At 42.0% G+C, this 14,558-nt stretch overlaps 2 protein-coding genes across 10 annotated transcripts in view; one reads left to right on the top strand and one right to left on the bottom strand.

Annotated features, from left to right (window-relative positions):
* Nucleotides 1-8,431, top strand: part of RHBDL3 (rhomboid like 3) — a 49,158-nt gene extending 40,727 nt beyond the window's left edge. For all 7 annotated transcript variants that reach the window (XM_085239885.1, XM_085239886.1, XM_085239881.1 and 4 more), the window contains 3 exons: nucleotides 1,673-1,773; nucleotides 2,709-2,769; nucleotides 3,474-8,431. In XM_085239885.1, coding sequence (XP_085096011.1) covers nucleotides 1,673-1,773; nucleotides 2,709-2,769; nucleotides 3,474-3,745 — 434 coding nt within the window. In that variant the 3' untranslated portion in view covers nucleotides 3,746-8,431. The remainder of the gene's footprint in view (nucleotides 1-1,672; nucleotides 1,774-2,708; nucleotides 2,770-3,473) is intronic.
* C20H17orf75 (chromosome 20 C17orf75 homolog) lies at nucleotides 7,908-14,558 on the bottom strand. 3 transcript variants are annotated; one of them, XM_010721555.3, is made up of 10 exons: nucleotides 14,085-14,558; nucleotides 13,809-13,871; nucleotides 13,411-13,536; nucleotides 13,062-13,202; nucleotides 12,796-12,853; nucleotides 12,026-12,142; nucleotides 11,592-11,656; nucleotides 11,337-11,473; nucleotides 10,777-10,880; nucleotides 7,908-10,627 (listed from the first exon to the last, which is right to left on the bottom strand). In XM_010721555.3, the coding sequence occupies exons 1-10, from the start codon at nucleotides 14,219-14,221 to the stop codon at nucleotides 10,418-10,420; spliced, it is 1,158 nt and encodes a 385-aa protein (XP_010719857.1). In that variant the 5' UTR covers nucleotides 14,222-14,558; the 3' UTR covers nucleotides 7,908-10,417. The 3 variants fall into 3 exon arrangements, with proteins under 3 accessions (XP_010719857.1, XP_010719856.1, XP_010719858.1); XM_010721554.3 differs by having other exon boundaries at nucleotides 12,026-12,145; nucleotides 14,085-14,556; XM_010721556.3 differs by lacking the exon at nucleotides 13,809-13,871 and having other exon boundaries at nucleotides 12,026-12,145.

Raw genomic sequence — 14,558 nt, 5'->3', positions numbered from 1 at the left:
GGTGGAACTTGGTACAAAGAATTGACTGCCTCAGTTCAAGATTTATGTAACTGGGAAAAAAATCACCATAATTTTATTTTTTCAATAATGAGCAGATAAAATCATTGTAAAATAGACTGCATTCCTGGAAGAGGCTGTGAAAAGAATAATTGGAGTAGGGCACAGGACAAGGCATGGTACAAACAGCATGCTCATTAATGCAGAGAGAGAAGTGAGCAGACCAGCTCTGGTGTTTCTTGCCTATTATTTTAATAAGCATTAAAGCAGTTCCCAGTCTGCAACTTTCCAGGCACAAAGTTTTCTACATAGATCTGTCTGCAAAGTCACAGGGCTTAATTTGTGTACAAACACACTGCACATCTGTGCCAGGTAAGCAAAGCAAACAAGCACTGAACCTGCTATGATTGAGCCCAGGTGAGCACTGCAAGTTGATGGCAGGGAAACTTCTTAGTGCAGGTTGGAACTATAAATGTGGTTGGACAACCCCAAAGAAGCATTCCATAATACCTCTATCTCTTTCTGTTGTTAGCCAGTTATGAAATGGGCTTTGTTCTTTGATGTATATCAGGAGATGGAGGAAGGAGCCTGAGGATGTGGTGATATAAAGATAATGCAGCTCCTAAACAATCAGGAATAAATAGTAAAATGTGGACACATGCTGCAGTAGCCACTCCCTACTTTTATGTTTTTCTCATTTGTCTGGCTTTGATAAAAGGATATGTGGAAACGCAGATGGAGAGAGGCAGTTAAGTGCTTGGGTCCTGCACTGAGCACATGGATTCTGATTACTCCTTTCTTAACTTCTGATTAACGTGTCCCTTAGTGGCATTGTTTAAGAGCTGAGAAGTTTCAGGTCCCTATGGTGAAGAAGGGAGCTATAAGCTGGTGGAACCTCAGCTCTTTTTTGACCATAATCACCTAGACAATTAGCCAAGAAGTCTATTGGAAGATTCTGTACTACTGATGACTCTCTCCAGAATAGTCATTGTGATTTTTTTCCCCATTTCTGCTCATCACAAACATCTTCATTATCCCTGCTTTGTGTACAAAGTCTGCCTTTGTCTCTCTTCATCTTTTCAGTTACCTCTAAAGTTTGCTATATAGGAGCTTTGAGCAGATCCAGGCCTCTAATTGGGAGAAAGAGAAGCAGTGTCTATGTTTGAAAGTATTCCTATTAGCAGTAGCTTTATGTGATCGAACTGACATTTTGCCATCTCATGATGACTGCTTTCATTCAGGTTATTTTTAGGAAGCTTTACTCTGCAGTTTTGTAAGTAACAGGCTGAGCATCGATCAAAGTCCTGGGTTTAAGTGATCAGTCCCCAATCCTTTTCAGTTTGCAAATATTTATCTTGTCAGTACAAGAACAACTCCTATTTTATCCTTTGGTGAGGAACAGGATGAAGACACTTGTCCATCTTCCTTGTTTTTTTTTAAGCAGAGTGTATATATACTTTTTGCAGCATAGGTTCAAAGATGCATTGCTCCTTCATGCTGGCTTGTAGCCTTTTTAAGTAGGCACAAAAGAATTTGATTGATTTCTCTTTTCCCCCTTCCTTTTATTTATCCCTATATTGCTGACCTGTAGCAGATAATGCAGAAATAGTGGTTATAATAGAAAAGTGATATTATGTGACTGGTAATTTTGACAAATCCTTGTTCTAATTCCCAGGGTCCCTGGCAGTATCAGTAGCTGATATGACTGCACCTGTGGTTGGCTCCTCTGGAGGTGTGTATGCGCTTGTCTCGGCTCACTTGGCCAATATAGTCATGGTGAGTACCAGAATCACTTTCTAACCTCTTTGAAAGTGAGTAGGTCTGGGATTGGAAAGAGGGCCTGACCAAGCTGTTGGTCATTCAGAGCTTGCTCAATAGTCTCACCCCAATGGCCTGGTCCTGGAATGGAAATATTACACGATAGTTGGTGGATTGGTGCATCAATGACTAACAGTTTGTAATGTGAATCCGAAGATGCTGTTAATTCAATACTTATTGGTACTTTTGAAGCTATCAGTTTTTATTGAATGGATTGAGAACTGTTCGGAAGAGAAGGAGCTGACTGTATCTACAAAAGTTGCAGAGCTGTTTCTGTTTGCAGTGTGTCATATCATGTTAGGAAGTACCTAAAGAAATTTTTTCTTTGTTGGATTCTTTGTAGAATATCCCTTATTCCCTTTCATAAAACTCAAAATGACACTGAATTCTGGTCATAATAGCATTGCTATCTTTTAGCTATTTCACCTCATGAAGTACTTCATAAAGGTCAGTGAATATCAGCATTGTAATTTCTGGAAGATCTAGAAACAACAGCTCATCCAGGGTCCTCACAAGGGCTGTGGCAAAGCCAACATGTCTGCCTGTGCAACCCCTGAGCTTACCACTGGACAGCAATGGTTTTGCTGAGAATGCTGTTTTTCAGATTTCTGTGTGGTGGTACAGGAATGTGCATCTGTCCTTTGCTAGCAGTGTCAGAGCAGAACAACCATAGGAATAATGGTAATTTAGCTCCCAGTGGGATCTGTGTGAGATGATAATGTGAGCTGGATGCAGCAATGACAGAGGGTTTGATATATGTACTCTGGAAAACATTTGCATGTGTTGTGGTACTTTTATCAAGCCTAAAAGATGCTCTACCAGTACAGATCTGAATGTAAAATCCCCCCAGATATCCATGCAGCATCACTTTGTTTTCCTTCTCTCTTTTCCAGAATTGGTCTGGAATGAAGTGCCAATTCAAACTGCTACGCATGGCTGTTGCCTTGATCTGTAGTAAGTATCGTGCAATACCTGGTAAACATGCAATCCTGTGTCGTTTGTCTTTGTCCTAAGGGTTCGTGCTGACCAGGGAGTTTTGACTTTGCAGCAGTTTTGGTTGGAACTTGCAGCTGGAACTTCCGCATGCAGGAGTCGCATCACTCTCAAATGCTGATTTTGGTTTTCAGCATAAGCATTTTTAAATGAGGATTTGTTGTTAACCAGCATCTGTAGCATGTGAAATTGTGAAGATCTGGGATTTAAGCATCTCCTCTCTGAATTCACAAACAAACAATACTTTCATAATGCTCACGTTTGTGCTTCCTGGAGCACTTGCTGTGTGGGGTGCCAACACCATTGTACATACATCAGTGAATTATCTTCCAGACACGTTCCCAGGGTGCCCTGATGAGAGAAACTGGGTTGTGTATTATCAACAGAAAATTGTCTTCAAATTCTGATATTTTTTTCCCTTATTTTTGATATAAACTTTGAAGGAGAAATGTTCCCTTGCCTGTCTACACTCTCACAAGCCCAGACCACAGGGGAGATCTCATCTCTGTGTGCCTTACATAACCATGACTTCCCAGCCTCCCTGTGCTCTCTATACAAGGCAGTTTCTTTTTCACTCTTTCTGCCTCTTCAGAAAATGTAGTGCCAGGTGGACTTGAGAAGGGATAGACTTAAACTATTAACTTCTTTTTTCCTTTTTGTTCCAGTGAGTTTTGAATTTGGAAGAGCTGTGTGGCTGCGATTCCACCCCTCTGCCTATCCTCCATGCCCACATCCCAGTTTCATGGCTCACCTGGGAGGGGTGATGGTTGGAATCACCCTCGGTGTCATTATCTTGAGGAACTATGAGCAGAGACTCCAAGATCAGACCTTATGGTGGATCTTCCTTTCTATTTATCTAATCTTTGTGTTGTTTGCCATCTTCTGGAACATTTTCGCCTACAGCCTGTTGGATTTGAAGCTACCTCCCCCTCCTTGAATGCACAGGACAGGAGACTCCGGAGAGCAGAAGCAGTCTGCCAGCTGCATTGTACGAGTCAAGATGGAGGATCTATTTTTATATTTAGCTTAGGGGAGGATGGTTATTTTGAACACAATGGTGTGTGGAAGAAGATGCTTAAAGATCTCACAAGTGAATGGACTGATCAGTTTGTTATTAAATCTAGCAGGTACTGTAATGCTGGCTGGCCTGGGCCCTGCAGTTTCTTCACTGCTAGGGCTTCCACTGGGCACCTTGAACCTGGACATTTATCACATGGTTTGTTAGCACACATCAACATTCTGTATGGGATATTTCCTTTTTCCTGGTCAGTGCTGGAATTACAGCCAGTTGTTGAATTAATCTTCTCAATATTACTAAACACAAGATGGGAAAAAGAGCAGTCAGTTACTAACTAGAGACTTGCATGACACTCCCAAGGCAGACTGGGTTTGGTTTCTACAGATACATTTGACTGTTCAGCCATACCAGTGCCACTGTCTAATTACTTGAATGGTTTCTTAAAAATTTAAGCCTTTGGTGGAACTTGTTTTATGCACCTTTCAAAGGGATCAGCAGAACTTTATCACCCAAAGTGATGGAGACTGGTCTTTCAACTACAGGTCAAATGAAATTGCACTATAAACCTTGGAAACTCTTTAGAGTGATGTGGATACCCAGCTAGAGGTGAATTTACCATGCATGTTTTACTTGATTTATATGTTTTTCCCCAGCCTGTGGCTACAGCTTGTGGCTGGGGTTTCTTTTTGAGAGATGGAGGAAAGGAAGGCAAATGTTCAGTTTTGATTTTTGTCAGTTGACAGTGGGGTTTTCTTACTTTATTTGGGGCTGTATTGATTTAACTCCTGGTCTGCAGTGATGTCTAAGCAGGGACCTCAACTCTTCCAACAGGCTCCAGCTTAAGAGCCATCCAGTCTGTTTGAAGCCAACTTTGTCCACTGAAGGTAGCTGAGTTAAATCGGGCTGTATGTCTGGCTTCCTCCTGAAGTGGAAAGGAGTGTTACAGTGAACACTGTGAAGTTCATAAAACTGGTTTTCAAATGGCTGCTAAAATCTGAGGACGGCAAGTCTTTCTGAGGCAATGGAAGTTCAGAGAAAGCAACAGTCAGTTGCACTGATGCCTTTTTTGCTTAGCATAGGTCAAGCCCAGATTTTAGTAATCTGGTTTGAAACACAGTCCATACAGCAACACGATGCACGCTGCCTGCGTGAACCTGGGGGACCAGACTGGAATGTCTGCAGAGTGTGTTTCTATGTAAGGTGCATATTCAGTTTTTCTTCTCACTTTGGAGAGCTGCCAAACTATAGTTGAGGAACTTGGATGCCTTCCTTTTCTCTCCCCTTTGCCCACCTAGTTTGGTACCTTGTATAAAGCTGAAATGGGAGCCTTTGTAGACTAGCTCCTTTTTTCCTTTTTCTTTGCAGCTTGGTGCCCAGCCACTGCCAGCCCTCCGTGGCACATCTTGTGGGCAGTGCAGCAGCTGGGTTTTCTCTGTGGCTAAGTGTTTTTGTATCATAGGCTTTATTCTCTCAGTTGTGTAATTGGTACTGCCAGATGAAACCACAAACTGGTGGGAGCCTGTATTTCTAGAGGGGACGTTCCCAAGAAATCATCAACTGTAGTTCCCTTATTGGCCTTTATAGGAGAAATCTCTCCAGAAGGTAGAAGTTCTGCTCCTGTGGTATCTGCTAGTAAAAATCCTGTTGCCTCAGGGAAAGAGAAGGGGGAGAAGGAAAAGTGTCTCTGGAGCTGGGAATAAGCCTTATCTGCAAAAGAACCAAGTTTTGGTGTTTGTGCACAGAAATTGAATCTCAGAGGGCACCTTTCTGCATGACTGGCATGTTTGTGGGCCCTCAGATCGAGGGACAAGGGTCAGAGCTCTATTCTATCTGAAGAAACGGGCTCATTCCCTGTGCTATTTCATCCCAGCAGATTGGGTCCAGGTCAGAGCGGTCACAAAACTTTATGTGCATTGCTTCAGGTCAGGAGCTGGTCAGTGAGTTCCATGCTGATGGAGATTGTCTCCCTGGAGAGCCATAGACAAGCAGGAGGGGGGAACCAGAATGCAGAGAAAAGCATGGCTAATGCCGTTCTTTCTTCACCTATTGTTAAGCCTTTCTGAATACAGATGCCTTTAAACCAGAGGTGAGCAGGAAATGGGAACTGCCAGATGGGAGCTGCACAGAGCAGTCCAGGTGCCCTTCCTTGGTCCTTCATCCATAAATGAACATAGTGAACACAAAGTAATTTTTTCAAAAAAAACTCTCACTGAACTTGTGACTTGTTCATCTTTCTGACTTCCATCCCTGTGTTCCCATCTGCTGTCTGAGCAAATCTGAAGCAGCCCTGGGGATCAGAAAGGTCAGACTCGAGCAGTACTGGATTTTTGCGGGTGAAGAAATGAAAGCCTCTTTCATTCCTGCTCAGCAGAGCTGAAATATCTCCCCATGTATAGAGCAGATCGTATGCAGAGCCTGTTCTCTATTAAGAATATCAGCTTATGGAGTCAGGAGCATTGTGAAGTGCTAAAGTTTTTTATAATTATGTTTATATCACTAAAATTATATTGTGGAAGCTTGTTATATTTTTACAGAGTATCAGGAAAGCCAGTTACGATGTTTTTTAATGCACCCAGAAGTGCCACAGTGCTGCAGTGCCAGAGAGCTAACAGCAAACAGGCTTTGCTTTTACCTCCAGATGTCCTTGATGCTGCTGGCTTATGGCAGAGCTTTAATATTCCCCATCCTGCTCACTTGTGGTTCCAACTGATCACAGGGGCAGCGTGCTCCTGAAGGAGCCATCCGCTGACGACTGGTTTTGGTGATCGCTTCGCTTTTGTTCCAGATGCTGCCAAGATTTTACATCGCTCAGATAAAAAAGATAAAAAGTGAATCTTTTGTGTGAACGTGCAGCTCCGGAACGGTAGACAAGGACTGTTAGCAGTGCACAGATTCGAGATAACGCGTGTTGGAGGAGTTTATTTAATGCCCGCGTCCTTGAGTGAGGACAGAGCGCAGGCAAAGCAGCCGTTCTGTGTGGGACTTCAGTCGGGCAGCACCGCAGGCGGCTGTGCAGCTCCTTCAGGGACACCTGCCGGCCGCAGCGACACAGCGCACCGCCGCGCTGAGCCCTCGGCTCGGCCCGTCCCAGCTGGGAGCGGCAGCTCGCACAGCTCTGGCAGTGGTGGAAGACAACCTGGTAGAGCAAAGTCCACGCGGCTTGCAGGCTGCGCTGTTACTCCTCCATTCTTGGATGCAGGTGGAGATTAATTTTGTACACATCAGTAATAACAGGAGGAGGATGGGTGGGAGCAGTGCTTACCAGGAACCATTGCTGAGTGAGGTAGAGAGGAGTAAAAATGCTGATGAATTCACTTTTGCTAAGTTTCTAAGCCAACACTTTGTCTTTTTTTTTCCCCCCATTAGTCAATGGGACAACTTGGCACTTGTGTGGCACATTGCATTTCTACACTCCTTGCTCTGTCAGCAGAAAGAAGTATCTTGTCAGCCGGGACAGGGGAGGGTGGAGAAGTTATTGTCTGAAGCTGCTGGACTAGACATAAAGCTTAAGGATTCCGTGTCCCAAGACCTTGCTTCTGCTGGATTACACTGCCCTTGTTTTTTAAGTCAATTATATAGCTTCAGTTTGAACTGAACTGAGTGTGAAGGATGGAATCTGACGCATTTAGAGCTGATACAAAAATAACAGCTATCTGCTGACCTTATGTGGCAGCTGCTGTTTTGTGCCAACATTAAGTCTTACAGGATCACAGAGGGTCTTTACACATCAGTGAGTAAAGAAAACTTGAGTCTGTGTAACTGCACAGACTTTAAGTTCAGCTTTGGAAACCCCACTAGCTTTACCTGAAGTGGAACCGGAAAACATGAATGCAGTTCAACACCAGCAACCTCTGGAGACAAACCAGGATCCAGAGAACAGAAACACCTCTGGGATTTTAGCCTCTCCAAATATCACTGCTGTTCTGTTTCTGTTATAGTAGGGGCTGCTTCCCACTGCTGTGTAATGTGACTCAAACATTCCTCCTGCGGTCAATGATGCTGAGAGCTGGTTGTAAAGGAAAGCAGTGCATTTTGCAGCTCTGTAAAGGAAGAACTGCACTAAAGACAGAAACCAAGCTCGTTCAAAGGTAAATGTACTTTTAATGTCATCATTAGTCAGTAGCAATTAATTGGAAAAAAGGTTTCTAATGAGATATTCCTGAAATGCCAGTAGTAGTAGTAGTTCAGAAAATTTATGTTTCAGGGTACTTGACAATACAGAGCACAGAATATTCCCCGGGCCTGATTCAAGTGGCAACAACTTTAATTTCTAAAGAGCTTAATAGATATGTTAGTCACCGTCTCCTGACTCCCCCAGTGTCTCATTAGTTGACAAATAAAGCTAGTTAGCTTTTCTTTTGCTTACGCTACTGATCCTAACAACATATCCAAACGTTAAACACAAAGCACTAAACAATGTAATTTTCTGCCTTAAAATACTGAACAAGTGATACTTTCCCGTTAAGGGCTAGTAAAACAAAATGATATTTGCAAGGTAATACATTATGGTATGTTTTCAAATATTTTTGTATTGTGTACATTCTGTATATTTTTGTTGTAACAATATTATTTGAGCACAGAATCCATTAAATTTTCGTTGGTGGATTTTTTTTTTTTTTTTTCCCTTATCAAATAGAGCTGTCTTCCATCACATGCCAAAAATCAACCAAGGAGAATCTTCCACAGGCAGTTTTGTAAGTTTGTCTACAATTACAGTATTTAACCAAAGGGCAGTTGGTTGTGAGATCCGAAATGTCATCTTCTAATAATGACATCGATAATTCATTTTTATGTTTCTAAACCTGTCTGATAAAGAAGAAAGCGAATCGCTGCTTTATTTCTCCACGAGTTAAACAAGGACACAGACAGCTTCTGACTGGCATTCAGACACACATCTTGTCCCACCATGTAACAGCTGAAGCTCTACGGCAGCAGCGAATGAAGACCATCAGAGTGCTTAAAACTTTTCATTGGGAAGGAAGGTTTGCAGATTAAGTGCACATCTCAGCATCTTCTAAACATGTGTGTGCTTCTTCCTCAGCTTTTCAGAGTTGTGTCATACCTTCCAGGCACGTATCCAACTAAACTAGCTGCTTCTCTCTCATTTATTAGGCTTTTTGTTTCTTTTCTATTTAAAATAGAATTTTTACTAAGATGATGCCAGCAACACCTGCACTGACTCATGACTTAGCACTACTAGGTGGTATTTCAATGTGTGTATTTCTGCCCATCGTGAGTTGGTAGTCTGGTGACTGGAATGGCAGAGCCACCACAATGCTGATAAAAGCAGAATGATGTTAAAGGCTGCAGAAAGCAGGGCATTATGTTTTTCATAATGCCAACCACCTTCAATGCTAGCAAAATTCAGCAACTATCAACAGAAAAAGCTGTAACTGCAATTGTCCACATATAATAGAGTACAAATTCAGCAGAACTGATACTGAGCAACACGGTACCTTGGAGAGAAGCCCAAACAAGTAAGCTAAGTTTTACAGATGAAAGTTAAAAAAAATATCTGGGTTTTAAAGTAGTATGTGATCATTGATCAAGTTAGGCATTCAAACACCCTCTGCTGCAAATGAAAGTAGTAGAAAGTTTTGCTTATATCAGATTGCAGAAATAATACTCACTTAGAGGCTCAGCCAGAGACCTGGTTAGTTTTAATTTCATCTGTCAACAAAGATATTCAAGTATTCTGCTAAGTGTCCTATGATGTGGACAAGAATTAATTGCTAAAATACAAGGAAGTGTTTTAAATTCTGAATAATTAATTTGGACAGTTTATTTCAATTTATGAAGAAGCTTTTATGAAGTTAATATTGAATCTAGAAAATCTTCATGATGAATTCTTCACTACATACAATTATTTTCAATTATACAAAAGAGATACTAGGAATGTACAAAGATGATCTTGGTCACAAAAATTTAACCAAATGAATTGGATTCATAATCTAGTCTGGGAATTTAACATGCCTGACCAGCACATATATGAACAGACAGAAGCACATACAAATTGAGTCCTAAAACCCTGCTCAAGCTTCCTCTCTCCTGTCAATAAACAAGTTGTTTCTTCAATAATAAAAGAACAAACTGCTCACTTGAAAGTAGAATGTAGAAACTAGCTGCAGACTTTTTTATATTCTCACATGAACTCATTTACTATGATTTATCTAAATGTTTGTGCTTCTTTTTCTACTAAAACAAGTAAATGGATCTTAATTATTAGACATGATAATTTTAAATATACTTAAAATACTTAAAACACTTCTTTTTCATGCCAACGCTGTTAAAAAAAGAAACAAAACAAAAAACCAACCCACAAATGTAATGATTTTCTCACAAGATGAACACATCAGTTGGAGAATGTTAAGCATTGAAAATAGTGTTTTTTAAGATCTGATATTTACACATTAAAAAAAGCTCATGCTGCTTTCTCTCTAAAGGGAGAGAAGGAGCTGACATTGCAACTTAGGTTTGACTCAGGTAATGCTTTTAAAAGTAAACTTCCTGCAGTAGCGAAACTAAGCTGCATAGAAGAAATTAATGATTTATACAATACTCTCCAACAATTGTAGAATAATTAAGATCATTTTAAGCCACTGCTGTTTCTCTCATGAATTCCTCAAGGACAGTCACTACGTTTCTGGCCTCTGGCATTTCTGCATGTTCTACTTTAACAATCTTCAAAAGGATGTCTCCACTGCCACAGTTCTTTAAGAACATGTAACACTTGAACAAGGCGTAGTGGTTCATTTCAGCCTGTCGAATAAACCTCTTCAGGTTGTTAATGTCCTGTATTGCCTGGAAAGACAGTTATAGAACATTTTCTTATCTTTGCATGTGGAAAGGGAATATAATGTGGAAAAGTGAAGGAAGAATAGAGACAAATTCATTTGTCTCTATTGAATTGAGAATTGAGTAATGTGTCTTTACCACACACGAACCATTACCTTCAATTTAAAGTTTTCCAAAATTTGCCGGAACAGAAACGGATTTCCACCTTCAGCACCATTTACAAAAGCATGCATCCAGTCCTCACAGAATCTGTTGCTTCCTGTTAAGGGTTCAGGAACACAGAGAAGGCATGAGCCAAAAGTAAACCAGCTCAATATGGATACACAGCTGCATTCACCTTGTTTCATACAATTGATAATATCTGAGCCAGGAATTAAGTCTAAAGGAAGAAAATACACACGGAAAAGCAAACACAGCTACAGTGATTGCATGAAATTCTGCTCTGATTGTTGAATTCACAATTGTCAAAAATCCAATTGGAGAAAAAAAAAATCAGCTTCCCAAAAATGTATATGTTATAGTTTCATAGTCTGCAAACTAGAACTGGTAAACAAATTACTACCTGATAGGAAAAGAAGCGTTTTAGTTTCCAACCAGAATCCAGACTCATGGGCATAAACCTATGAGCTGCTGAATATCCTCAAGTACCTCTAACACCAAGGAGTCTCGGCAGCCGCCCTAAGGAATACAGAGGTGTTAACAGCTGTAATCTCACCTGCGTTATGCAGTTGAGGCTGGGCTCCAATACAGTCTACAACCATTGACTTGTGCTGTTCCTCAGTCATGGCAATGCACAAAGAGGTCATTGTGCCTTCCTGAACAAGGCCTTGGAGGCTGGCAGCTGCCAGAAACCTAACACAAAAACTATTGTGAGCTGCTGTTTCTACATAGTTTCTGAATGAGGAGAAGAGAAAGGTATCACACACAAAAGCAGTTACTCTCAGGTTCCTCTGTCTCAAAGCATCCTTACCTGCTAATGTCTTTTTCTGTTCTTTCATCTGCATTTTTTACTTCCACAGGAGTATAACTCAGTGCCTTAAAACAAACAAAAAAAGTTTAAAAGTTAGACACTAGTTTGGATATTACTTCTACTGCTGTACTGTAGTTACTAGCAAGAAATACAAAGCATATTAATTTTGCTCTTTCAGAGTAAGAGAAGCCAATATTCCACATTATAGACATTGCAGCTGGCTTTGCATTCAGAATACAGTGATTATACTTAACTAGCTATTCCATCCAAAGTAACAACAGACAACAATAAACAAACAAACAAAAATAATGCAGAAGATGTTTCTAATTTACACCTGTTTGAGAAAAGAAATGTAAGAAACATTTCAAGCATATTAGAGTCATGGAGATTAGCTGCTGAGCCTCTTTTATTTAATTAGTTAAGAATACACATACAGCATGTAACAAGAAGGCCAGTTTCTCCTGGAAGAGCTGTACTACTCTCTGAATTGGGCATATGGAATTCTCAAACCAGCTTCTTAAGTAGGGGTTAACACAGGTCTCCAACGTTTTCTGCTGTAAAACATTAAAACATGAAACGTTTTAGCCATGATTTAGATTTGATTTCTACACAAATAGAAGCCTGTTAATAATGTATTCAACCTAAAATATTTAGATGTCAAGTAGTTTTTCATTTCAAATCACACTAGATCAAAATAATGAGTTTGACATTTAAAGCCATGCTTTTTGCAGTGTAAGCTATGAAGAGAAAGAAGCCTAATATATGATACAAAACACTGCATCACATTATGATGCATACTCAGCAAAGAGCATGCACCAGCAGACAAGATAAAACAAACATAAAACATACTGGTGACAGGACCACCAGTAAAAATCCTTCCTTGCTGTTCGGAACTGGCAGGACTGTAGGTAGACACAGAGACCCTTCCTGTAGATTACTATATTTTCTCAGTCATTTTTCTCTTTGAAGCTAACTGCAAGTAACCTCTAAGAGATTTATGACTGGCACAAAGAAGTCCCCCTTTTTTTTCCTCTTGACTTTTGTGGTTAACAGTTCTCTAGACATTCACTGTCTCTATAGCGAAGCCAGTATCCATCTCTGAGCGTTTGTTTTCTATACACTAAATCTTCCACTTTACTCGAGTAATACCTTTGTTTAAAATGTCATTTTTAACACTTAACAAATATGAAAAGTTAGATCTTACCTCCAAGTCAAGGCTTAGCTTCAGACTTTGAACGTATTTGTCCAATTCAAGTCTGAAAGTATCTTCTTAAGGAAAATAAGATGCATCAATGAAGATCCACATTTTGTGCTTTCAGTATATGCTTGTTTTTGACATTTTTAGTTACATACATACTGGAACATATGCATAAGTGGGCTGATTTCAAGGAAAACACGGACAAAAAGAGAATATCATTTTTCCATCATCTCCCTCTCCATACAGATATGGAAAGATAAAGGAAAGGATATAGTTCCAGACCTTTCTCTGAGCCACCTAGGAAACAAACTACATATTCTGGAGAATTGATTTCCGATTCCAGTGTTGCTGTTTCTAGAAGACCTTCTTGTTGGAAAAGACAGTAATAACAACCAACTTTACATTCTGGTATACTGTGCAAGAAAGAAAAAAAGTTATTAAAGGTATTACTATAAGTTAATGTGGAAAGTGTTGTTCACATACAGCTGTTATTAACATCAGCAACAGACTGGGAGCATGCAATCACAGTAAGTTTAAAGCTAGATGATGGCAAGGTGTGCCATGCTACCAATGTTTCTCAGGCCTTCTCATTCACAAGTAATTTTTAAAAGCATATCTTACCTCAGATCCACAGTTGCTACATTCCCCATCCCTTCAAAAACGGCTCCTTTGGCCATGCGTTTAGCAATAAAACCACGCAGTTCGGTTTCTGCTTCAGCTGGTAAGTTTGTGTCCAGCAAAGAGAGGCTTTAAAAAAGCAAGATGAAAGCATTAGCAAATAACAAATGTTTTGTTTCTTCTGAAGAGCAGAAGCGCCTGCATGCCGTCATGCTCTGGAAGGAGGAGCACTGTGGTTTCTCTCTTTGCTTTCGGGCCCATCAGTGCAGTCAGCTGTTCGTCCACCACAGCAGAGCCTGCAGTTGTGCTGCAGCAACCGCGTCCTAAGGGGACGGACAGGGAGAGACAGGACGGAACAGGGCAGGACGAAACAGGGCGGGACGCGGTGCGGAGCGCCGTACCTGAAGTCCCGGCCGGGAGGGCTCCCAGGCGCCGCGCCGCCATCCGCTCCCCGCCGCGAGGACCTGAAAGCAAGGAGCTCTTAGCACGCCTTTGTTTGCAGGCAGAACGGGCGCTAGGAAAAGGTACGACCCGAGGGTGAGATAGAGCAGGAAATCGGAACGTTACAGGGGAAAAAAAAACCCCACAGAGCCTTTACGGAAAGGTGAAAATAAAAGCAGAATCGAGCGACTGGCAGCGCGCAGGGCCTGGGAACGTTCGCCGACGAGGCTCCTCACCTGCGGCTCTGGTAGCCGTACAGGCTGTGGTAGGTGCTGCCGTACCGCTCCGGCCGCCGCTCGTCTCCCGCACCGCCGCCGCCCTCCTCGCTGCTCTCCAGCTCCCGTTCATCGCCGTCCGGCAGCGCTGCCAGCATCCCGACCCCGCCGCTACGCCCCCCACCCCCGTTCTCCGCCCCGAGGGCCGGGCAGGCTGCACCTCAGCGCCTCCCGCGGCTGTGCGGTGCGCGCAGCCCCCTCGGGGATGGACCGGATCTGTCGGTGCGTGAGCAGTACCCAGCGTAAAACTGAAGGAGCGTGTGAGCAAAGCGAGACGGCTCGCGCAGCCGCAACCGCCGCTCACGCGATTTATTGAAAGACGCGATGGACGTTACAGAATCCGCACCCCTCAACCCGAGCCGCCTCGCAAACCCACAGCACCGCCCGCAGCCCGCCCATAAGGCTGACACAAAATGGCGGCTCCCGCCCACAAGC

Source organism: Meleagris gallopavo, chromosome 20 (assembly GCF_905368555.1).
Source record: "Meleagris gallopavo chromosome 20, MGAL_WU_HG_1.1, whole genome shotgun sequence".
In the NCBI taxonomy this organism is placed as follows: domain Eukaryota; kingdom Metazoa; phylum Chordata; class Aves; order Galliformes; family Phasianidae; genus Meleagris; species Meleagris gallopavo.
The sequence above is the reverse complement of the archived record's forward strand: the minus strand, read 5'-3'. Positions and strand labels throughout refer to the sequence as shown.

Excerpts from the sequence above, each read along its gene's own strand:
- C20H17orf75 (XM_010721554.3), bottom strand. The coding sequence starts at position 14,221 with ATGCTGGCAGCGCTGCCGGACGGCGATGAACGGGAGCTGGAGAGCAGC. Across the intron at positions 13,872-14,084 it reads TACGGCTACCAGAGCCGCAG|GTCCTCGCGGCGGGGAGCGG; the intron begins GTGAGGAGCCTC and ends CCTTGCTTTCAG. Across the intron at positions 13,537-13,808 it reads CCTCCCGGCCGGGACTTCAG|CCTCTCTTTGCTGGACACAA; the intron begins GTACGGCGCTCC and ends GCTTTTTTAAAG.